Here is a 27,562-nt window from a genome sequence, read left to right as displayed (position 1 = left end):
TCTAAGTAAATGTTTCTAAATATAGCAAAGTATAAAAAATTATGTTTTTAATAGATGTAGTAAAAGATTGAATGAAACAAATAATACTATATATCTTTTTTTATGCAACTAAAAAAAAATAATGGATAGTGTGTAAAAATCTGGATGAATTTGGTCGCTGTAGTATTACTTTATTTATTTTCCTCTGGAAGAATACAAGCCTAAGCTCAATTACAAACGATCCAACTCTGCTTTTTGTTATAGTTGTTCTCAACTTAACAAGCAACGCATGCCAGACTTATTAAGAAAAGTGAGTAGTAAAGCGATTTCCCATAGCTTTCTAACCAAGCTTAATATACTGTAAAATATCAGTACACCAAGCTGAATGAAATGCAGGTCATACTCAGCCCTAGGAGTGTCACCTTTACTTTGTTCATTACAGGGATTGAATGTATAATGAGATGTGCTCAGAGAATACAACTCACGACTAGCACATCTCTTATACCTCAAGTGCTTTAAAGCGCTTAACAGCAACAAAGATTGAGACAGATAGTACTAATCAAAAAATTTAATCCCTTTCGATCAAAGGACAATGAATAACCTCCACTTGTTATGAGAGATTATTTATTATTTAGAAACAAAAGTGTTTACTTTATATTTAATAATAAAAGTAAAGGTTAGACGGATAGTAAATGTAAATTTAAAAACCTAATAAAGCTAAAGTGGACTTACAGTTCACGTTATATCTAACAAGTATATCAAGTCTCATCATTATTTTTATAACTGCGAGGATGTACCTGTTTGCTATCAACTACTGCTGACATGTTTTAGTTTGAATACAGATGGTCCTGATGCCACAGACAACTACCCGTGCAAATTCAACCAGTAATAAGAGTTGACTTAACTGATAGTAGAAGTTAATGTAAAAAGAACTGATTTTAATCAAATTTTATGTTATACGTAAATTTGAATTGATTTGGGCACGAGCCCAGGTTACCGCTGAGCTCCTAAATTGAGCAGATGGCAAACAAAGGATTAACTAAAAAATATTAATTTCTATAAATTAATATTATTTAATAAAATGAATCTTTTATTGATAAAATTAAGAATAATTTGAGTACTTTTGGCCATAACATTATCTTCAGGGGTAAAAAAAATAATTTAAAACATATTTATACAGTAATTTTCAAACTTTGAGGTCTGTCTTGATCCAAATATTAAACATAAAACATAAAATATAAACAATGTTATCAATTTTTATCTAATAAGTATACTTCTATAAAATAAAATTCTCGTTAGATGATGAAAGAAATAAAAAAAAAAGAAAACTTTACTGGGTTATTGATAAAATAACTCTCCCGAGCACCTAATTTCTATTTATTATGTAAATTTTTTAAACAATAGTAAAATTTATTTACTTAATAAATCATTTTCTACAACCAATTTTTCATATCTTTTTCTAAATTTCGTAAAGCTAAGAAATAAATGATTCTTAGGCTAAAAACATATTCATTATTTGAAATGCCCAAAATTATAAAAATTATGTTTTTTACACTGGTAAAAAAAATAAAAATAATTAATCAAGTTACATTTAAGCTTAATATTTAAAAACTATTTAACATTTAATACAAATCCTTTTGTTTTATAGAGGGATATTTATTTCTTACGATTTTATGTGACATTTTTATTTTATAATTTTTGCATTAAAAATACCATCATCAGATAAGCCTTTCAGAAATTACTATGTAAATACTTAGATATACATATAAAGAATACAACAGCATGTTAACTTTTTAAGCATTCAATAACATATGATGATATAATTGATATAATAACTATATCAAACATACTTCTTAATATAATTTCTTTTTATGTTCACTTTTTACCTCAAATTTAATACATATAATCGAAAAAATAAATATAATGCACTCTGTTTAGCGGAGATGGTATAAAAAGTGCATCGCTTCAAGATAGAAAGGAGCACACAATTTGTCCCCAGACTTTCTTATAACTGTGATGCATTTAAAGCACCTTACGCAGAAGACTGTAATGATGTTCAATATACAACCAGCGATTGTGGTACAGTATCATTTGTAGGGCCAAATGATATCACCTCCATTTTGGTGAGCTGGGCATGCTGATATGAAATAGTATATTTGGCTCAGTGAAGACAATGGGAAACCACTTATCTCCTCGATTTTCTGTAAAACTCTGTCCAGGATACTTGCTATTCTTGAAGATAACTATATCATTTTCAGAAGCAACTTACAACCTAGAACCGACATGTACCAACTACAGGAGTGACTTACTGACTCTACAACTGATACTGGTCGAGGAACTTAATGTACACTGTACACCTATTAGTATATATATATATATATATATATATATATACTCATGATGATAAAAAATCAAACTGATCTCACCTAGCTTCCACTATACTCCTGTCAACATCATCTATTGTTTTTCCGTGCGTCGAAACAAATGCACCAACAAGGCTAGATCTTTTCTTCCTAAGTTTCTCACACTACAAAACCAAACAACAAATGAAAGGTAAAACAATTTTCTTCTTCCTCTATATATATACACACACACACATATAATAATAATAACTGTAATATATAAGTAATATTTGATGACCATTTATTACCTATAAATTAATTCAATACTTTTCAACAAATACTATATGCGATACAGAGATGTGTAACTTGAATTTCTACTCAGCATAAATAAATATCCATCGTAAGACTAAAAACGTTCTTCAGGAATACAGTAGTTACCTTACTGTTGTTAATTGTATTGTTACTGTTAATTCTTTGGTATGACGCATTATAATTACTTCTAAGAGGTTATGATACACCACGAAATTGTGAATTTTGATCTCAATTTTTTATACAATGTGTCACATTAATGTAATATTTTTTTAATAATTTAAAGATATAATAACCACTTAATCGGATATGTGCAGTGGAGAGAAAAATGTTTAAAATTTACTTTACATAATATCTTTAATAAATATAAATTAATTTAGACAATTACACTTCATTGAATATAAGAAAAACCACAAACTTCAATTTATTATAATACAGTTTTTAATGGAAGCAGTGAATACACAAAAACATGCAACAAGATATACCTAATGAATAGATATAATTCAAATCGCGTACACTTTTCAACTGCATTCTTATTACATGTTGCCAAAAAAAAAAACCCCACCAATAATATCAGCTGACACCAGTGCAACAATATCAGCACCAGTTACTGAGAATGATCAGAAAGAAAAGTGAAAACAACCTGAAGTTTGTTAAATACATTTTACTACAAAATTTTTATCGGTTTGACATTACAAAAATTTTAATTTCAAATATATATTAAACAAAAATATAACTTACAGCTTCTCTTGCCTGTTGTAATTGTTTTTCAGCGCTTAATTTCTTTTTAATGTAAGCTTTATTTTCAATTTCATGAGTTAGTTGAAGCCACTGTTGTAAACCGACAGGCGGTGACCAACACCTATCTTCTAATTCACCTTCAGCTCGCTGAAGTTCTGATCTTAACATCTATCAACAAATTGAACAAAAAAAACCAAAATAAAACCTATACATTCTCATAATTCATAATGTAATTTTGTAATTACTCATTCACTTACATCAATAAACTGTTGTGAATTTACAATGGTTTCATGCCACATGTGAGTCTATTCATTACATAATACATTGATCTACTTTATTGAAATCGACTTGTAATACTTTTTAATTTGATTATTACAATTTTATATAGGCACGATTTCTTCATTTTCATTATCATTTAATGTATGGAATGTAATTACTTACACTCATTTATTTCTCAACATTAAAAATTTTTATTAAATTGCGATTAGATTTAAATTAAAAAACCATCTCATCAAAGCAAAAGTCCATAGATAGTTAGGTGATACAAAAGAATGAAAAGTTTTGAAAAATGCAACAGAACAATTTATTGATAAAATCCTAACCTTACGATTAAAAACACACACATACGTGCAATCACCAAATTATCAAAATACCTAATATCAGTTTTTGAAAATTACATCAGGCAGATGTTCTCCTCTGCATATGTGCTTTGCCGATCTGCTGTTGAGGTTCCCCATTGCTTGCTGCAACATTTCAGGTGAGATACCACGAATTTCATCTTGAATTGCTTGTTTTAATTCACCTAGTGTCTTTGGCTGACTCTTAGAGATCACACTCTTAAGGTAACTCCACAAGAAAAACTCAAAAAGTGACAAATCTGTTGATCTTGGGGACCAGGGAATGTCATTGAATCTTGAGATGACATGGTTACCAGACAATTCTCACAGCTGCCATCGATTGCCTTGCAGTGTGCGACGTCACACCATCCTGTTGAAATCAGACTTTGTGCTGATGCGGAAATTGTTCAATGCAGCTATAAAAAAAGATTGCAGCATGTGAACATTCCGATCTGAAGTGACACTCATCGTGATCTGCTCCTCATTTTCAAAATATGAAACTGCACACCATACTGTTGCTGCATACCTTGCTGCTTGTAAAGGGCATTCATTAACTTCCACAGGGTTGCTGTCTGCCCAGTAAGGATAGTTTTGCTTGTTCACGTAACCTGTGAGATGGAAATATGCCTCATCTGACATCCACAGCTTTTGAAGGAATTCATTGTCCTTGTTAATGCTTGCTATAAGTTTTTGACAGAAATCAAAACAGAACTGGTGATCATTCTCCTTCAATTCTTGATCTATAAGGATAAAATTTTAAGTCAAAATGAAGAATTTGGCGAACACTCTCTCAAGACAGCCTGACCACAGCTGCTTGTTTACAAACTGAATGCCGTGGTTCTACACGACTAAAGCATGAACAGCCTCAATATTGTGCGAAGTAAAATTACTTCTCAGTTGTCCTGTTGGTTCCTATTTTAGAGTCGATCCAGTCTTCAAAGTTTTTAATCCACATTTTGATCGTCTGTTTTGATGGAACACACCCTAAATTGTAATGCCGTTGTAACTCCTTCTGTGCACCTCCCACACAATAATTGATTTTGTAAAACATTTTTATGGCGAAAGCACACTGTTGACCACTCCAGTGCTCTATGTCATTTTCCAGTCCTCTTCATTAGTCACTTTATCCACCCATCTGATTTTTAACTTTCTCCTATAACACCACATTTCAAAACTTTCTAATCTTTTCTTCTTAGGTACTCCGATCGTCCAAGTTTCACTTCCATATAAAGTGATGCTCCAAACATATACTTTCAAAAATCTTTTCCTGACGTTTAAATTAATTTTTGTCTCCTCTTTCATTACTTTTGCCCAGCCCGTATTCACTCAAAATATTTCCTTCCTTGCCTTTTCCAATGCTTGCATTCCAATTTCCAATTATTATTAAATTTTCATTCCCTTTTATGAGTTTAATTCTTCATCAATTTCTTCATATACACACTCACCTCATCATCATCAAGGGCACTTGTAGGCCTATAGATTTTGGCTTAGGTTTTGATTTTATCCTGATTACAATGGTTCTATTGCTATGCATTGTGAAATTCTCTACTCTCTTCACTATCTTCTTGTTCATTACAATGAACTTGATGCTGTGTTATTCTAAAATCACCTGGCCAAATGTCATTTTCTTCTTCCCACTGAACCTCGCTAATTCCTACTACATCTACATTTAACCTATCCATTTCCATCTTTAAATTTTCTACCCGACCAAACTTTTTTTGTGCTTCTCACATTCCATGCTCCAACTCATAGAAGGTTACTTGTTAATTTTCTAGTGACCCCCCCCCTTAATAATTCCCACCCAGAAATCCAAACGGGGGACTAATTTATCTCTGGAATATTTTACCAAGGAAGGTGCCTCCATCTTTGTCACATGAAAATGCAGAGCCAAATTTTTTGGGGAAAAAAACAGCCATAATTTTCCACTGCTTTCAGCTGCACAGTACTCAGAAGATTGAGTGATGTTGATATGGATATGGCCGTTTAAGTTCAAATGACCTATGCCCTCAACAACTAATGAAAGAGCTGCTGCCCTCTTTCAGGAATCATTTTTTAGTCTGCTTCTCCACAGATACCGCTCCGAAATGGTTATATCGTCGATCCAGCTACTCTGTATCACTGAGCACTCAAGCCCCCTCAGTAAGTTCTCAGGATTCAATTTTAAAAGCTGTGTTGGAGAGCTCTCTTTTTTCTATTTAGCCTCCAGAACCATCATAAGGTATTACTTTCAGAGATTGAACGAGGGTGATATGTATGAATGTAAATGAAGTGCAGTCTTGTATAGTCTCAGACTGACTATTCCTGAGATGTGTGGTTAACTAAAACATAACCACCAAAGAACCACAATCTAGTATTGAAATCTGTGTAAAAGTAACTGTCTTTACTAGGATTTGAACCTTAGAAATTTTGACTTTGAAATCAGCTGATGTATGATGACGAGTTCACCAGTAGACCAATCCGGTGGGTTTCGTGTTGTCATGTTGGAGAGCTGTGTATATATATATAGGGTTATTTGTTTAATTTAGATGAAAACAAGAGGATGAATAAAGTATTGAGACTGATGTAATAATCATAAAGTCAGATAAGGTTAGAAACAAGGAAATAAGGATGAAAGTAGAATGGAACATTATTGACATCCTAGAAAAGAAAAAGTTGCAGGCATGAGGTCATTTTATGAGAACGACAGGCAGGTAATTGGCTGCCAAGGCTGGTCTTCCAGTATCTATTGCTGGAATGCTAAAGGAGAAGAGCCACAGTTCATTAAAGACAAATAATGAAAGAGTTATGGAAAAGAGAGGAATTTATAGTAATTTATATATCAAATTAGAAGGCGATGGCATGTGTACTGCAAAAAATGACCGTGTTGAATAAACATCCCATAAAAAAATAACTTGTGAATCAACAGTAATTTTAGATCAAAATCTTGGAAAACCAAAAGTAAATAAAACATTGATGAACAAATTTTTATTAAATAAAAAAGAAATTTGAGATAGCAGAATATTGGCCTATCCCTTTTTGAAATAAAAGGGATTTTAAAAACTAAAGTTTTAATTAATTGTAAGTTTTTAAACATTTAAAAATAAATGTAATTACTAAAAGCAATATACTAAAACACACACTATAAACATAATAAACTTACAAGGCTACACTAATAAATATAGCATTTTCAGAAAAAAATTCAAGTTTTTAGAATATTTCTCTCCCATCCCCAGATCAAAAGTAACTCTGTCTTTTAACATTAAAGAAATTTTCATCATGTGTGTGCTTAATCAAAATGTTTGGTTTAACTTCCAGATGTTGCTAAAAAGTTTTGTTATATAGCCTTGGGAATACTCAATTCTAAACTAAGGTTGTTTAATTAATTTTTAGTTAAAACAAGTGTAGACTAAATGCTGTAATCATTCGGTTGTTATCTGCAACTGGATGTCTACCCTGATTTGGCCTTCTGTTTCCAAGTCACAGTCAGTTTCAAGAAAATTACTGATCAAAAACAGACAATCTTTGGGGTGGTTCTTCCTGTTAATTAACAGTACTTAATTTGTCTTAACAGTGACGGTTAAATAATGAGACCATAAAAACACTGAACATACCCTCTCACCTGCATACATCTTAGTTGCTACATTTTAATGAAATTTATATGCCTACCAGCAGTCATATCATCAGTAAATTAAGCAGCATTAAAACTGAAAATGTACTGTAATCATTGGTGAAATTATAAAATTCATTAAGCCCTTTATTTTCTTAATAATTAAATGTTATCTTAGTATAACTAATTTAAAAACATTATGTATATCCAACATGCACTAACATTATCAATACTTAGGCGATTTGATGGCCAGACAGAAAATATCAATAGCATGAGCACATAATCAAATGGAAACTTAAATAATTTATTAACAGTAAGGTACCTCGATTTCAGCCTTCAACTGTGAAACTTCAAGATCTGAATATGATGTTCTCAATTCAGAATCGCTGCTATGTTGCTGCTGTAACCTCCTCTCAAGATCTTGCTTCTCTGTAGTCGCATATTCTTGCTCCTGTCGAGCTCGTTCCAGTTCTTTCTGAAAACAGCAGAATACAAATACATAAATGTCTACATTATATACATCTTGAAATGTTATAACAAGAAACAAATATCATAAATAAATTATCTGGAAAAACTGCACTTTCAACTTTAAACTTTGCACGTACTACTCAAAATTAAAGATGAAAGTGAAATTTTTTAAATATTAAAAACGAAAAGATAACAATAAAGTAAACAATAGCTAATAAAACTGGACAAAAAATATCAGTCGAAAAGACAAAAATAATGACAAGAATTAAAAACACACAAATACCCACAAACAGCAAAAAAGTAAAAAACACAAACTAAAAACGATATAGAATTCTGACATAGGTGAACTTAAACAGAAAAATGGGCTAGAAAAATCAGTAATACTTGATGGTTTCAAAAATATGAGAAAGTTTAAGGAATAATCAAAAATACATACATAAAAAATGCATAATCCAAAAACTGAAAAATCATACATAGTATAATAATAAAACAACATAGTTTATGTATGTGTGAGTGATTAAATATGAATGCAGGTATAGAAAGGAAGGAAAAAATAATTAGAAAAATATTAGGTCATGTAAAAGATAGAAAAATACTTAAATTTAGAAGTAAAAATGAAATATATCAAAACATGGAAAAAATAATGGAAACAATGAAAAAGTGAGGATTAATGTTCTTTGGTCACCTTATTAGAATGGGTTAAAACAAATGAAAAAATAAGCAAATCTCTGATTTTTTCTATAACAGGAAAACAGAAATAAACTGTATTAAAAGTGTTAAAAAATGCTTAAAAATGTTAAAATATAAAAGAAAAAGATGTTAAAAATACCTTTAAAACCAAAATTATGATGTTAGAGGGTTTCCAAGAACAAAAAATTCAGATCCAAATATGAAATGATTGGAAGATTTGAGAAAACGGTAAAAAAGTAAATGATGAGATTGGATCGTGGTCTTAAAGTGCCCAAAATAAATAAAAAATTCAGAAATGTTTTGAAAATTATTTGAAAACATTAAATAAAGATACAAAAAGTTCAGTGGTTTTAAAATTAATATAATAAATGGCAATAAAAGTGTAATAAAGAAAAACTTTTCTTGCATGCTACACATTATGTTGTACCATATGAAAACAGTACTACTGTTTGTCTGTTTAGTAGAGGAAATGCTGTTTTTTTAAGATAAATTACTTTTTTTTGCACATTCATACATAAATAAATGTTTTGCGTAAGTTAAAATTTTTAGTTTATTAAATAATAGGTTACACGATTCTTATTTATGGAGGCTAAACAATTCTGACTTTTTGAGGAAATTCATCAGATGACAAATTTTAAATGGGATAGGCACTAAAAAAATTAATAATGGAGACAAAGGTTACTGTTTTACTGAGAAACATTAAAGTAAAACAGTACAGCTTGATTTTTTTTATTAAAAAGTCACTTTGAATATTCCATGAGCGTTTGTATTTAACAAAACATCCAGAAATTTTGTACTTGGAAAACAAAAATACTATCCTTTCCAGAAATGGAAATATTTTCCTTCCAATCAATAATCTTATTTCTACTTAAGAAGCATAACTTAAGTTAAGTCACAGTAAACCCAGTAAACAATTTCTTGAACAGCTAATATAAAATTTTCCACCATTTAAAACAATACAAAAATGTTTAAATTACTCAAGATTATACACAAAAAGGTTTTTGCTTCTTCGATTAAACATTATTTTTCTTGTTGAATGTAACATAATAATAAGCTAATTTTCAGTTACAGAAATAACTTCTATCTAGAGAATTAGGAAATAATTTCTACCTCTTAAAAGTAATAGTACAATTTAGGCCAAATAGATCATCAGAATACATAAAAAAAACCTTACACCAATTCAGAAATTCAATTCCTGCATCTAATTCTGAAAATTAGTCACTTAAATAACACTGAATAATGGGATTTATACTTGATGATCGAAGAACATTTCATTGCAAACGGAAATAAAGAAAAATACATACTGTACGCGTGCAAATAATAGTTCTTAAACATAAGAGAAAAATATTGACTAAACAGAACATCATTAAGAACAGATTTAAGAGTAGAACCACCATGACTACATTATTTACTAAAATTATACCAAAATAAGAGAAAAAATTAATCAAAAACAAATACCTGTAAATTTTCTAAAGCAACTTCTGCTTTATGTAAGCTTTCCATATCTTTCATCATACGTCCTAAATGTTTTCTTGAAATTTTATTTTGCCGATACGCATACCAACATCCAATTAATGCACCCAGCAATAATGTAACCAATATTAAATCTTTAAGATGATGTGTGGTGTCTAAAATAAACATAAATGTTAGCCATAATAATAAAAATAACACTTCTGTAAACATTAAATTATGCCCATTTCATATGCCATATATGTAAAAGAAGAATATATAAATTTATTAATAAACAACTTTATACAACATCCTACAAATACAAAAATGTTCTTTTATGCAAAAAATAAGATTAACATTACAATAAATGTTAAAAAATATATTTTTCATGCCTGGCAATTTATAAATCTACACCTTTTATTTTTTGAGTATAAATTATAACACATAAATAAGCATTATGCTTGATGGGAATACAAAACTGAAATTATAGCATTTGAAAAATGCCATTCCTGATCGGGATACAAATCCAGGATCTTCAGGATGGAAGGTGAAAACATTACCACTCTGGTCGGCAAATCATATTTTGCCGATCACAGTTTCAAAGGAGATTATGCAGAAGAGAACTTTAAATCACAGTAGATCTTTTACGGCATAAGATTTTTAAAAACTTTGGTTTTATGTTTCAGTTAAATTGATAAATAGAAAAAAATTTATCAAATACCAATAATTTAAAATTTTTAGTTTTAATTTACATGCAATATATCAGTGGCACTGAATAAGCCGCCACTAGCATTTACACTATATCCGGCTACCTACAGACAACTGTCACCGATGCAGTAGAAAATATCTTGCTCCAATCTTTATATGAGGTCACATTCAGAGCAAAATTATTTTTGTCTTTGACTACCTAAATTATACCATCAGCAGTTTATTGAACATATTGTACAAACGAATAAAATCCATCGATTTATAATTTTATTTAAATAATTGTGTATAATTTATACAGTACTTACAAGTACAGCTAAGAACTTCATTCATATTATCTAACAAACATAACATTACGTATAATCATACTTAGAGCAGTTCCTATTGGATACTCTATAGATGATAGATGTTTTGTGGAGTACAAACTACACATCCAAAGGATACACTACTCAGAATATCATAGTAAGAGATCCAAGACAATGTCTTTAGGATGTCCTAGGGTTTATAAATATCATATCCCATAATGTCCTGTAGGATGATCTATATTCTGTAGGTAAATCCCCCTGGGATAAAAAAAGATCAATGTTTTATATATCTAGTGATAAGCCTTGTATAATAATCATGGGGCTTTTCAACAAACTTCCCAGGATATCCACTGGCTACTCTGAGGATGTCTTTGTGACGTGTGGCTAACTATTAAATGCATACACATTATCAAATATGGAAGTATTATCGATATGTTTAAACATGAAAGTAAAAAACTCTGTGGCTAAGGTCTGCATATTTGCATTACATTCTTTAATATAATCGATTACATTATTAACTTTTAATATTAAAGTTTCTTTTTTATATAAAAATATAGTTCAACATAATATAACAAATAACTTCTCTATTTTGGTCTCTAAGTAGTCTTCTGGATTTAGTTCTTAAGATTTTTGAAAATTTTTGGTTTTAGAACTTAAGATTTAGTTTCCATGAGAAAAAAGAATTAAAAATAGAAATGCATATTAAGAATAGTTTAATACAAGCAGACATTTAGAATCAAATACTTTTACGCATTACAACGACTAATTCAGTTTTTCAGTATGAAATCTACATTTATTATCAGATTCATTGAAACTATCTTTCATAATATATAATAAAAACTGAACAAAGAAATATAAACAAAGCGCTAATCAAAGTCATTTAAATAAATAATAAAAATTAAAGTCAGCTTTTAAAAGCGATATTTTGCACAAAGATAAACAAAAATAAACGTCAGCTGTGAATTACAATGAATCGTAAACAATCTCATTCATTATTAGAAAAAAAAAGACTTATGCTAAAAAATGTATACAAAATGGAATTTAAAAAAATAAAACATAAAAAAGAGTTTACTCATTTGACTGAAACATTTTCCTGGATTATTTACTTATTGAAAAAATAAAAATAATTCAAAATATTTAGGAAAAAAAGCAGAACTTCAAAATATATTTATAGAGAGAATCATTGTTAAGTGAATTTTTTCTTGACTATAACTGATTTGAAAACTACTATAGAATAGTAATATAGAAAATAGCATTACAGCTTTTAATTCTGTGATCAAGTTAGTTTAAATGTAATTATTTCATTATTTAAATATTTATTTCTTTAACTGATTTTATTATTTTCAGTGCATATTCCTATAATTTACCATCCCCACAACTTTCTCTTAACATTGGAAGAAAGGAGCATGGTAAAAACACTAACTACAAAAGTACGAAATGAAATGGTACAATTTTAATGCGATCAACATCCTATACATATGTATATATACTTAGTATAAAAATTTTGTTAGCAGGCTGAAATGAACAATAATGCAATAAAACAAGTCGTTGAAATCGCTGTTCTATTAGTATATGTAGCAGAAGATATCAGAATGCAGTAAAAATTTATTTGTAGGAGACAATATTCTCCTCAAATTTTCAGTCTACGTGTGCGCTGAAAATTTTCAGCGCACACGTAGACTGAAAATTTGTAGGATGAGATAAATTCAGGCTCTCAGGAGGATCAACAAACATTCATCATGAATTGTTGAAGTTAATTTCGAACAGGCATTAAACCATATAAGAAAATTGTATTGAAGCTCAACACTTCATGATGTTTGTCTATAATTTTTATTTGTTTAAAATTTTAAACACGACACATTAAAATTTAATTTTTAAATTTTATGACACATTCAAAAAACTGATCGAGAAGCCTCCTCTTTTGTCTAAAAAGAGAAGCCACGATTCTCCTGGGAGAAAAAGTACGTAATCCCTTTTTTTATTTTGTTGGCATGTGAGTAAGGCCCGCATTCTGATGACTGATTTTCTGTCTCTACATTTCCATGTTAAAACCAGTCTCATCACTCATAATCTTCAATTAAAGCATCACCTTGGATACTGCAATGCTCAAGAAGGGCTAACGACGACCTAATCTGTTGTGTCTTGAATTTCAAGAAACAAGTTTAAAAAAATAGGTATATAATTTACGATGGCCCAAACATTACTTTGATCGCTTAATCAAAGACCGAGTGACAGACCTGAAGAAAGTAATCAAGATGCACTTAAGTGTTAAATAATCTATTATCTTTGAAATTCTCATCATCAATGATAGTCAACCGGCCACTTTTCTCAACATGGACATCGATCCACTCTTTCTAAACATCATTCCACATCCCACAACTATTTCACATCCTCTTCCATCATTAATTTCTTAGTAAATTTCAGAAAGTTTACGATGGCTTTATATATAAAGTTTATGTTGGTTTATATTCAACTTGCAGGATCTCAACTGTCAGATCTATCTTAAACTGTGATGATATAAAAAAAAAGTAAAAGCATTACCCATCTCCTTCTATCACTGCTAGATGCATTCTCAGTCATATTTCACTGCTGTACAAGATGGGATCATTACTCCTACTCCTCGCACGCCATATCTAAAATGTATATTAATTTTCAGATAACCGTCATGTATATATATATATATATATATATATAAAAGTTATCAGCCCAAATGCAGGTTTGCTCAGTGATACTATCAGCCATTATTCAAAACCTAAGGGACAGTGAGAATGTATACTAGGTACTATATTAGGATTATTGAACTGAATCGATATAAAACATGTTAATATATTTTTAAAAATAAACAGAAATATTTTCAAATACACAAATCAAAAATTAATAAGAAAAAGCATAAAAATAAATAGAGGAAGTACCTTTTGGTGGACCAAATAAAACAACATCCATAGCTTTGAGTGCGATCTTTTGTTTATGTATAGGATCTTTAATACCAAGAACATTACTTAAAAATTGCATATTGCTTACAGCCAATCTGTAATAAAAAAAGATTATTGTAGAAATTAAATTAATAGAGCAAGTTTCACTTAAAAAATTAAAAGAAGAATGTAAAATATTACTGTATACATTTGACACTGGTTGAGGATTTCCAAATTACTCTTAAATTTTTCATTGTTTATAAAAAATGTATCATTTTATAACACCTAATGAATCTTCCAATTATATTCATTCTTTTACCTTCCGCTATATCTTTCCTTTTTCCTATAAATAAATATACTGATTTTACATCTTACTTCACTTTATACTTGTCTAATCACAGCAAAATACATAATTCTAAATATCATCATATGTATATTTATCATATATGAATGTATATTTATCATTATGACATATGTATATTTATCATCTCCTTCAGTGAAGAAGTCCACAGGAACGTTAGGTAAAGAGACTTATGACTAATGTTTCTTGGGGCAAAAATAAATATTGAGCTAATAAAATATTGTAATATGTAAATTGCAGTATGATCCGATGAATAAAAAAAAAATTAGAGACAAGAAAAATCATTAAATAAAAATAATGCCTACTACTCCATTTTGAATGGGCTATTGTTAGGTTGATCTGTGTTGATAAAATACGATATTAAAATAAAATTCACAATATTACATATTATAAATTAAAACTGTAGATACATTATTTAAGTTAAGTAAAAAAAATGGTAAATGGAGGTGGTATATTTAATTTTATTTATTATTTAAAGATATTTTTGATACAAGATACAAGATACAAGGGGTGGATGAAAAGTAAAATGTAGTTAACTCTTTGTAATAATAACTTCCAACAGAAAGAGATTTCAAATGTAACAAAAGAAAAGTTTTGAACATGTCACCCAACATTTTTACAACATATTTCTTAGAACAGAGAACACCACCTTTCTCATCCTGTCGATGAAGAATTCTGTTAGTCTTTCCTCAATCCATCACTCATTTCACTTTACGAAATAAATGTTGCTTAGATTCATGTAATGAATGTTCTTTAGATTCTTCTTTAAATTCAGTAACACGTGAATTCACATGAAGTTATCACCAAACATGTTTTCTGATCTTTATGAAACTTGTTAAGGATGACATATACGTAATAATATTTCACAATGTTTTCTACTTCAAAATAGTGTGAGTCTTGATTGTTAACAAATAGCACTCATTGAATCACCACTTTCTGTTGGGTACTCTTTTTATATACTTTTTAGCAAATATTAATTTTGATGTAAATTTATCATGTGCTGTAGTTAAAAAAATATATAAAAACAACAAAAAACCATAGAGAAATAACAGATGTGCCTTCTTCACAGTCAATAATTTCTGGTGTTGTGGAATCAATATTTATAAAACAGTAGAATATCACTTCTAAGAAGACTATATTTGACACTGTCAAGATCTTATGCAATCTATTATGATCATCGACTGAGATTCATACTTTAATTTAATTTTCACTTCATTAATTCAGTTTCATTGTAAACCTTAATTTGTTTAATTAGTAAGAAATTATAGCAAGGATTATTATGAAACTAGTCTATTATCAGTAAAAACATTCAGTACTATGAGAAAATTTAACAGAAAAAACCTGGCAAAGAATTACAAATATGTAAAGTAACTTAATTTTTTAATAAAAAAAATTAAGCTTTGTCAGCAACATTTATAAACAAATCAGCCGATGTAACAATACAATTAATAATAATTTTAATATCATCATTAAGAGGTAAAAATAAACATAAATAATACACAATCGGGTACCAAGCACCTGACTTCAGGATTAGTCTCACACCTAATAAAGGATTAAAAATAAATCTGCTAAAAAAATGAAATACTGGGAATTCACTATATACTGAAAGTGATATGACTGAAACTGATTGACTGTTTATATTTGCAGTTTGTTATGTATTATCTTCAGGTTGCAGTAAAATATAGCTGTCTTGATATTTTTGACAGTTGTTTATGCATTACACTTTCTTCTATTTGATAGATAAGTACTGAGGTCAAACATATTTACTGAACTAACTCGGTGGTTATTACCTTTTAAAACTATATTTTTGAATAAATACACATACATATAACAAAGTCAAAACGTAAAGAATAATTTACTTGAAAACTGACCTCGGTAAAGTAGCTCCAGTCACTTTGTTTAGAATAAATACAGGTACGTACTGCGGTAATTCGACATTTGTTGCCAGCCATTCAGTGGTCTGCTCAACCGTCCAGTTGTGCACCTATCATTAGCATGAATTATTAATTATTATATCATCGAGTTACATAAAATCAGTGAAATCAATGACACAAGTATTACTTGAGAAAAAACATATGACCTTTTTCTAGAAAATAATTTTTACATTTATGAAATTATTTAGAGATTATAAACAGGGTATTCAAAAAGTCATGTAAATTAGATTGTCTATAATTAATAATATCAAGGAATAAATACTATTTTCCTTCCTATGTTTTAACAAATTTAACAGAGGTGAAATCCTGTTTTGTTACTAATTATAAATGTTAGCCAAAATAGTCATATCATTGTGTAAAAGATATTTCTGGTATCTACACATTCAGGAGTCATATTAATAATAAAAGCACATAGAGGAAAGGATTTAATAAAATCTTACTTTATCTTAAATGTTATGGGAAAATGCCAAAACATTTTTCAGGCAAAGCCTCAGTTATAATAAATATGTAGTAGATTAACCGCTTTTTATAGGTAAAAATCATATCGAAACAACTTTTTAGGAATTTTATAGAAAATTTATAGTTATAAAAAATGTAAAATATATCCAAAATGTAAAAAAGGTAAAAGTTTAAAAAAAAATTGTTCTTAATCAAATTAAAAAGATATAAAACTCATTTTCTTGGGTAGTACAGTTATTTTCAAAAGCAGATGACATATTTAGTTAATGCTACAGACGAATAAATTTTATGTTGGTGAAAAAAATAAAATAAAATTTGCTACATTTAGTTTTTAAAAAGCTAATATAAGAGCTGGATAGTAAAAATATATATATTTATATTTTTCATTTTAATTGTCTAAAAATAAATATTGCACTAATAGTGTAGCTTAGAAGTTGTATTTGTTTAAACTTGAAAAGTTAAAACAGTTTGTTTAAATGTTAAAAAAACATTTTTTTTATTTAAATATTATATTTATATTTATATATTAGCTTCCTTCATGTTTCCTATTTTAACAGATAGAAGAAATAAAAAATTCATTTTTTTTCCATTATAATATCCAATTTCAGGGTCAGTGAAAATAATTAATTTTTGGAATGTTTTTATAAAATTAAGAAACTCAAGACGTAGAATATTTATTTAACACTATATAGTAATTCTGATTTTTTTGGGAAAAAATTTTTCTTTACTTCTTACTTTTAAATTTTAGTTTCTTATACTAAATTATGTAATAACTGGAGGTAATCAGATATATATATTTTTTTTCTAATTAATAATAATTCAACATTTATACCACTAAATTTTAAAAGGCACAAATTAATTATTTCCTAATCGTCTAAAGAACAATGTAATGCATTTACAAAAACCCCAAAAATTTTCTTAATATAAGATTACACATTAGCAGTTCACATTGGTAATCATTATATGTTCTTCACAGATCTGTCTTAAAATGGTAAATTTTTTAGGGTAGGATTATAGCGTGATCTAAAAAGCAAGCATATGTTAAATTCAAGATAAATTTTGAATGAGTTAGCCAGGTCGCTTGAAAATATTTATTTTCAAAATCTAAAACTAGATCTACATCTAGTTTTAGGATCATAATCTCTACTATCCTCTTCTGAATGACCTGAAACTGTTCTACAAGATTTAAATAAAAAATAAATCTCCAAAATTTCTGTGTCAAAAATAGATCAATTCACTCACAATCGATGATAATTGTGTTTCTATTATACGCATTTTTTATGTTATTAAGTTGAGAGCATATTTAATTATTTAGTTATCAGGTTTGATTAGGAACCCCGGCTTAACATGATAGGCATATCTCTGTTATACTTGTTGCATAGCCGCTGCACAGGAAGGAGAGTTCCTGTTCCCCTTAGCTATTGGATACTGAAATGATTTTCAAATTCTGACATTAAAGCATGAAGAACTGCACTGTTGCCTAAAGCATAAGCAGGGTCAAACCTATAACCCTGTAACTGATAACGAGAAAAAAGAGATCAAGGATAAGGAGAGAGGATTGGTTTGGCTCATAAATTACCATCATCGATTAGTAGAAGTGAACATTTTTAATAAAAGTAGTGTAATAAAAAAGATATAAATATTTAAAAAACCAAATGCAATAATTTCAATTTATATGCGATTACAGCAAAAGATTATAAAATTAGTAAAATAATTAAAAAAATGAAGGAAATTATATTTTCTAATACAAACAAGGTCATTTTATTTCTCTTAAACAAAATTGTTGTTGTAAGTATTACGCTGATGTATTAGTTTTCAAATTATACTATCTGTTTTCTTGAGCTAAATTATGTTAACAAATGGAGATATAATTCATATATGTGTTTTTCTTATTAATAATAATTCAATATTTAATGGATTAATAAAAGCATATGTTTAAAAGTTTAACTGAAGAGAAAGAGGCCAACATTAATCCGCTACATTATGTTGAAAAAATTATATAAGAAAACAAACAATACAGTAAAATTAAATTTTATAAATGCTTATGGGAAAAAATTACAGAAAGATAGATGCTATAACAGAAATAACAGTCAGTTAAATGAACAAAAACCAACATCCTAGCATAAAAGATTACTGAAGAGCATTTTTAAAAATCCTGCCCTCTGATATTGTGTAATTCACTAGAATTTTTAAATATTGTGTAATTGAATCCTTTTTAAAGGTTCTAGGGAAATTAATGAAGTAAATATGAAACTATTATAGTTTTGTAAGTGAAGTTGAGAATGACTTGGTTAAATCAAACTTCTTAATAAATATTAGTGAATGTAATTTTTACTTCGGCAAGATTATTACATAACCGACTTTTCAAAAATTCAAGTTCTGATAACATGGAATAATAAAATGCTTGATAAAAATGTAAGAGCAATAATAAATTACAAACTACTTTCAGGGAGTGGAAAACAATTGTTATTCATTTACTTTGTCGAAATGCAAACGCTCTAGAACTAACATCAGCCACCTAAATAGAAAATATTTTTAAAATTTATCAAAAGGTAATTTTCATTATGTAGATTGCAGTCTTTCAGATCATAACTGTCAAACTGCTATAACATCGCTTATTATTAATGAAAAAATGTGCAACGAGAAAATTATTACTTTTATTTTTCAAGAGTAAGATTGATAAAAATCTGATTAAAACTTTCTGTCAGAAACAAATTGGGAAAGTATTAAAAAAATCAGCTACGATGAAACATTTAATAATTTACTAGCGAGATTCAGCAGGCTTTCTCTCTAGCCTGCCTTTCATTAAAAAAGAAACAATTTAAATATAAAAACAAAAATGCACAGATTACTAAAAGAAATGTAAAACGTATCTCTATTCTAAGAAATTTCTGTGAAATGTATAAATATAATATCTGATTACTTCTAGAATTATTTGAAAAATTATCAAAAAATTAAGCAAAAGTTATTCACACTGCTTAAAAAATTATAGTATGATAATTTAATATCTAATTTAAACAGTAAATCTAAAACTATATAAGCAGTTACAGAAAATGACAATGAAATACATAATTTACAAAATTGTAGGCCGATTTCATTGTTGTATGTATTTTCTTAAGTATTAGGAAAAATCATGAAAAATAGATTTTTAATGTTTCTAGAAAAGCATATCAAACTAACAAACTTTCAGCATGATTTTTACAAAAGTGTTATCTACCAACAGAGCTGTTCCCCACTTTTTTAAATTATTTTAAATTCCATAGAGAGAAAAAGATTCCATTTTCAATTTTTTGCAATCTTAGTAAAGCATCTCATGAAAAAATTTATCTAACTGTAAACAAGTAGTTGAAATTCATTTTTCAAAAAGAATGCACATGTAGAATTTAAATTCTCACTTCAAGATGTAGAATGTAGAGTGCTTCAAAAGTGTTTTCAGAACCCTGCTTTTTTTTTGTTTACTAATGATCTGTTACATAATTTTTAGCCATTTGTTGTAACCTTTTCACAAATGACACAACTATATCTCTATCTGAAGATAATAATTTAAAAGGAATTGAAAACTGTATGATAGAAGCTCAAAAAGTATTTACCAGATGGACTGTAACCACCTAACTTTAAATATGGATAAAACTGTTGCACTGTGTTTATCAAGTAGACGTAACATTGCTGATTACATAGACAGAATTCTAATTATCAACAACAAAAGTATTTCCACTGCCCACAAAGTGAAATTTCTGGATGTTTTATTACATGATATGTTCTCAAGAGATGATAAAATTTATTTTACTTGTAACAAAATCAAGCCATAATACAACATTTATTAAGGCTCTAAAGAGCCTTAATAAAACACTAAGCTTGTTATCATTAGGGAATATTTATTATTCCTGCATATATTTTCATATTACATATACTGAAACTTCTTGGGGCTCTCTAAAAAAGTCATAACTAGTTTTTAAGATTCAGAAGTAGGCTGTTAAATCATTATGTGGTGTCGATAAGTATGAATCGTGTAGACCTATATTGAGAAATATTAACTAATCTTTGTATTTATATTTATGAATGTGCAATCTTTCCAAAAAAGAATGATCACTTTTTTTTTTAAAATAACAATATCCACCTTTACTGAACCAAACAATGGAACTGTTTTCATACAACTCAACATAATACTTTGATTGACAAGAAATAGCCTTATTACGCTTCTGTTAATAAATTGCCAAACTGTTTGAAAAATCTTCCCAACAATTTATTTGAAATAAAATTGAAAAATTTTTTTTTACAATAACAATATTACTCTGTTAATGAATTTTTAAATAATATTAATTAAAAACAAAAAGAAAATGTGATCTATCTACATCTCGTACAATACGCAGTACAATGTGCTAAAAATTATTTTCAATGGCAGCATCTGAATTGTGTATTATTTTATAGTAATCTTTTATATTGAATGTATTCACCTTATTATAATTATTTAATGTGCTGTATTTAAATAATTAGTATGGATTGTAAACGCATCTACTTTTATCTTTTAATTTGTAAAATTTAATCTTAAATTTTTAAATTTAAAATTTACCTTATATTGACATTTATATAATGTACTTTATGATGCTATCAGAATAATTATTTAATATTCTTATTTTGAATAATAAAAACTAGTTAAAAATAAAATTTACCTGCAAGTTTAAAACTGAGACTTTTTTAGGTGCAGAAGCATTTTAAAGTGCTATTTTGTTAATGAGAGTACTAAAGCGGAACAAAAAATAAAGCTGTTATAATAAATATAGAATAAACATATATACATTATCATTAACATTACAACCTAAAATCATCAAATAGCATACGCATTACAATAATAAAACTATTTGTTTAAGTGATTTATTCTTTATTTATTAACAGCATTAATCTTTTATTTTATTAGACTTTCAAAATTTAACAAATTTTTTTTGATAGTTTCTACTTTCTGAGCAAATAAAAAAAAAAATTATATCATAAAGTACGAGTAAATTGAGAACTTAAATGAAATTTTTCGGTTTATCTAAACCAGAATATTGTAAATTAGCAGTAATATATTAAGCTGCAACAAGTAAACAATCAAACTGTATTGCCATGGAAATTGTCAGGGAGAGGCAGTCGCTGTTAAGAAATAATGAATATTTTTAACATCTTAACCTTCAAGGGAGCTAGGGCCTCGGTCGATGGTAAAACTTTCTCTCGGATAACACGAATGCATCCTGCAATTTTGAAAGTAATTGGTCAGTTGATTATCGCGTGATGCAATAACACAAACAGACAAACATATATGTGTATGTATATATATATATATATATATATATACACATATACACACACACACACATATATATATACATATACACGAGGTGCTACCCAAAGGTTCGGGGAATTTTACCATAAAAATAAAATAGCTTACCATAACTTATAATTTCCACTCTCCTTCAAAGTAATCCCCTTGGGCATTGATACAGCGATCCCAGTGTTTTTCCCATGATTCCATGCATCCCTGGAAGTCTGCAGGTGTAAGTGTTCTACGCACGTTCTGCGTTTCTTCCTGAATCTCCTCAATTGTGTTAAAATGACGGCCTTTCAATTGCAATTTTATTTTCGGAAAAAGAAAAAAGTCGCACGGAGCAAGTTCAGGCAAATAGGGTGGGTGGGGAATCACTACTGTCTTTTTGAAAGCCAAGAAAATCAGAACGGCTAGCGATGTGTGTGCGGGAGCATTAAGATGATGCAGAACCCAGCTGTTGTTACCCCTCAGATCTGAATGTTTGGGCCTAATGCTTTCGCGTAACCGCTTCAAAACTTCACAACAGAACATCCCATTGACAGTTTGACCAAGAGGAACAAATTCCTTCTGGATAATGCCTTTGATGTCAAAAAAAACAATCATCATGATGGTCTTCCTGAACGCTCATCGTCATCGACTGTCGTTTGTCCATCTTTGAATCGTTTGTACCACAAAAAAGTTTTACTTTTACTCATAGCGTTGTCACCAAATGTTTCCACAAGCATGCGATGGGTTTCTGCACCTGTTTTTTAAGCATGAAGCAAGATTTGATGCTGGTTTTTTGCTTTTTAAAATCTGCCATTTAGAAGTTTGTCGAAGCAGTATAACACAACGTTATACAACTGCACGAAAGTCAACAATGCAGCCTCTCACCATCACAGCTGTTGGAACACTGATTCACAAAGAGTACTGTTAGCCAAATCTAGCGGCAACAGGTGGTTTTCAGTAACATTGATGTTATTAATTGGCCTAGAATGTATTAAAATTCATATTGCAAAGTACATTTAAAAAACATAAATCTTTGTATTACTTGGATCTCAAAAAAAATAAATTATTGGATCTCAAATAAGAAAACAAAATTAGATCTCAAAATGGAAGAGTCATATGGAATATAACTCTTGCACAAATGTTGAATGTACCACCCTTAAAAATCAGGCATAACCTCTCAACATTAATATAGCCATTTAAGATTCTCATCTTTTCTTAAAACTAATCACTCACTATCTTATATCACATTATATTTATATCTTTATACAGATGTAAAACATTTTCATCATTTCATGAATGTAGATCCAGAAGGGTTCACCGTGACAGTTCATATCTTATCAAAACACTGCAATTAATGAACAGACTGAATTTAGCGAGACACCCTTTTAATGACACTCTGGGAATTTTTACAAATAAAATTTACTGGATACTTTTTCCATTAAGAGTTTAAACATAACAAAATATTATAAAGAAATAAAAAAAATGTTTATTTTCGTTTTATTTGTTTACAAAATTTATAGAATCTGTTTCAGAAAATTAATTTTTTAACAAGAACAACGTCTGTAAATCCTGAAAGAAAATAAATAAAACTAGCACAATTTTTCATTTCCTTTTTTGGTTTCGGGCGATATAAATGTTTGCCCGATATAAAAAAAAAAATGAAGTTGAATAACAAACAGGAACCCCCTTCAGTGTTATCTATAATGCATTATAAATAAGGGGTGATGCTAAACATTTATTTACTGAAATAAATTTGAAAAAGAGAATAATAAGCTCGAAAACCATTTACAACAAAGATGTTCACTTAAAATCTAAACGTTGATGGCGGTTTCAATTGTTAAACAATCAATGATAATAAATTATAATCATCATTCTCATCATCAATAATGTTTCTAAACATGCTGATCATTTAACCATCAAAATGGCTATAATCATTTATATTTTAAGTGAACAGTTTTGTAAACGGTTTTTGAGCCAAACTAATTAATTATATCCAATTTTTTTTTTGGAAGGGTGATTCCTTCTACAGTATAGAAAAAATGCAGTAATGAGAATCAAATCTTAATATTTACATAAAACTTTACTAGTAAGTTTGTTTTTTACATCTTATTTATGATATTTCATTATACCCATACATATGTATGAGTATATGCATTATTAAAGCTGTTACACTACTTAAATAATTGAGATCAATTGGTGTTAATCACTGGCATTATAAATAAGTAGCCACAATTTAATTTGTGTTTATTTGTATCGCTTTTGTAACTGTAAATTATATTTACTGCTAAATTTTACTGTGCTTTTACTTATTGGAACTGATTATTGTGCTAAAAGTATTTCTTTTTTTTTAAATTGTACAATAGTACTTAACAGCAGAAAATATGATGCATGAATGCTTATAATTTTTCTGTTTAAAATTTTGTACAGACTCTTGATATTCCGATTTTAACTTACGACTTCTGTTTTAAAAGTCTATTGTTCTATAATAGACAGTTTTTAAACAGCTATTAATCTAATCGCTCAATAATTTTAAACAAAAAAAAAATGTTGAATTTTTTGAGAATGTAATGCTAGTTTTTTTAAACTAGGCTATTATACAGTATTTTAACTATGATAATTTAAAACCGGTTAACTCCTTTATGTGCAATGTTTCAATATCAAAGGAGCATCATTTTTATTATATTTTCTTTTCTGGATAATGATTCTGATTTGTTAGGTTTGTATCTTATGAAAGATGTAATAATTAAGTAAGAAGTCTCAGAAGTTCAGACCCCATTTTTGAGCGAGATGCACAGGACTAGACAAATCCACTTAATAAATCTAATCTAGCCTGCAGCGTAGCTATTTATGGTAGCACAGAGTTCTTACTTGATCCTTTTTATGTGTAGTAGATTACAGAATAACTTCAGTAAATTAAAACAACAGTGCATGAGAAATAAGGAACAAAAGTTGAAAATTATATTAAGAATACAAATTCTATTGGATTTAGAGCATGTAGAATTGAAATTTGAAATAACATTTAATAATTTTAAAAATTATAAATAAAAAAATGACATAATAATTAAAGTAATCCCTTACTATTGCAACAATTATTTATGTTCTAAGAAAATTACAATTACAAAAAATGTAAATAGTGAGCCCATAAATAAATATATGAATAAAGGGCGTACAACATAGATGAAAGGACGTGGTTAGGCGACAATATTTAACAACTGTCCTCAAAATCTTAGTAACATTACATTCAAATCAGATCCCATTGTGAACTGAACATAGCAGACCATAAACATACATATAGACATATGAAAAAAAAAGAAAAAAGTTTAGCATACCTCTTTATAAAATTCAAGACAAGCTAAATGGATATAACAATATATTCGACCGTCTAATCACAATAATGTATATTTGTTTATTTGAAATGCCTACAAAAGACTGATGTCAAATTATAACACAAAAAAAAATAATTCTATAATCAGATCGATCAGATAATATAAGATTAGATTAGATCAGAATAACATAAATAGTTAAAACTTAAATTTTAGTGAATCACAAAAAAATAAACTTTTGCAAATAACAAATTTATAAACGATATACATTTTTAAATAGTAAGAGAAATAGTCACTAATGAATTACTATTTAGCCTTAGTAATAATTAATAATTTTAAGACTAAATTTTCCTACATAATTTTTTACAAACCATAAGAAATATATTTTCTACTCATTCATTATGTAGAACATATATAAATAAATGCAAGGCAACATTTAAAGAAAAAGTAAAAAACAAAGTACTTACTTCAGAACGTAACCAAGCATCCCACAATTCCTTTACGCTTATGTGCATATCATCATTCCGATGGAATGCGCGCTGTCTTTTTTCAGCTCCATCCTCGTATTGCAATTCTTCTCTCAGGAACTGAAAAAAGAGCAAAATATTTAATCTAAAAAAAAAAAGTAAAAACTGTCCGAGTTAAATTTGCCAAATTACCTGACAATGTTCCATTTATTGGTTGTTATCTATTAGGAGAGGAAGCCCAGTTAAATTAAAAAAAAAAATTTTTTTTTGTTTTCTATAATGAAGATTCCTTGAGCGTCTAGTGAACAGATCTAACTGAATTGTTTACATTTCAGTCAGATACTTTGAAATGTCATTGTCGAGACAGATGAGTATTTTCCATAGGTTTCCTGAGTTCCACGGTTAAGTGGCTCTTCAGTATCGGGGGAAGCAACCTGTCTCAGAAAATGTTTGAGTTTGTTGATGCAAAACCAACTATAAATAATTTTTGCTATTGCAATCCCGTTAAAAAACCCAGGTTCTATAAAGGAATCGTAGGACGGGATGAACACCTGTTATGTGGAAAAACTCTTCACTCCTTTGAGTGCAGGTAGTTTGTGTCATTTCACAGTCCTGTTGTAGGCAGATCACACCTTTCTAACACCACTGATCAATTCTTCCACAATGTTCTGTAGATTTTGGTTAGACAATGCCAGAATCATTACAGGCGATATGAAGAATTGTAGAAATAATTGCGTGCATATTACTGCTGTCTGTTTGGTTTGTCATTAATTTTTCTGGCAGAACGAATAATTTTTTTGGAAGAGCAAAAAACAAAAATCTGACTGAGCAGAAATTTTTTTTTTATTAGAGTATATCCTCAAATTTTTTTAAAGAAATTAAAAAAAATAGTTTAATAAAATTCAAAGAGAATGAACTGGAAACTAAATTACAGTTAATTATTCCCTACAAAATTTGTTTCTGAAAATTTTTATATAACTATTGTACAAGGACTAAAGGTAATGGACATATTTGTTTTATTTTCTATCGTTGAATTCCTTTCATTGTTTAAAATTAATTTTAGCTGTTTTATACATTAATGATCGCATAAGTATCAGGAAAATAAAAATATTAAATGTGCAAAGCGGAGCCTACATTTTCGCTTATATTCAGAAACTTCATTAAGAAAGAAACTTCGGCAATAAAATTAAAATAAATTTAAATTAAGTAATCGTAGATTCTTTCCAGAAATACATTGAAAATCCTACTAAAGAAAAACAAATAATCACAAATATTCCAAACGATATTAATAAATGCGATCTGAAGAGGAAACTGAATCTTTGCTTTCACCATCCGTCCTAGTCTTTCTTATGGTTATCCAGCATGTAAAGCGACTGAGATACAAAAGACGACGATCTCAAAGTTTCTTTTTCCGTAATGGAGTAATGGAGTAATGATGCCTACCGTACGGCCAGTTTTTATAACAAACAGAATGAAAGCTTCGTTCACAGTAATGTATAGTTCTTGATTTTGGTGAACTCTAAAATCTAATATGCTACTGTACATTTGCATCGGTGAAGAAGGTGACAAGCAGCCGCTTCACTAATTCCCGCAGGAACTCTAGAACGGGATCCATGATATTTTAA

The 27,562-nt window shown here is 28.7% G+C and overlaps 1 protein-coding gene across 1 annotated transcript in view; it reads right to left on the bottom strand.

Moving 5' to 3' along the window:
* Positions 1-27,562, bottom strand: part of LOC142332181 (stromal interaction molecule homolog) — a 159,444-nt gene that overhangs the window by 56,972 nt on the left and 74,910 nt on the right. The window contains exons 3-9 of the mRNA XM_075378461.1: positions 25,938-26,057; positions 16,336-16,448; positions 14,104-14,219; positions 10,191-10,360; positions 7,897-8,049; positions 3,372-3,539; positions 2,406-2,506 (exon numbers count right to left, since the gene is read on the bottom strand). Coding sequence (XP_075234576.1) covers positions 2,406-2,506; positions 3,372-3,539; positions 7,897-8,049; positions 10,191-10,360; positions 14,104-14,219; positions 16,336-16,448; positions 25,938-26,057 — 941 coding nt within the window. The remainder of the gene's footprint in view (positions 1-2,405; positions 2,507-3,371; positions 3,540-7,896; positions 8,050-10,190; positions 10,361-14,103; positions 14,220-16,335; positions 16,449-25,937; positions 26,058-27,562) is intronic.

The sequence above is a fragment of the Lycorma delicatula genome, chromosome 11 (assembly GCF_047948215.1).
Source record: "Lycorma delicatula isolate Av1 chromosome 11, ASM4794821v1, whole genome shotgun sequence".
Taxonomy (NCBI): domain Eukaryota; kingdom Metazoa; phylum Arthropoda; class Insecta; order Hemiptera; family Fulgoridae; genus Lycorma; species Lycorma delicatula.
This window is presented reverse-complemented; position numbering and strand designations above follow the sequence as displayed.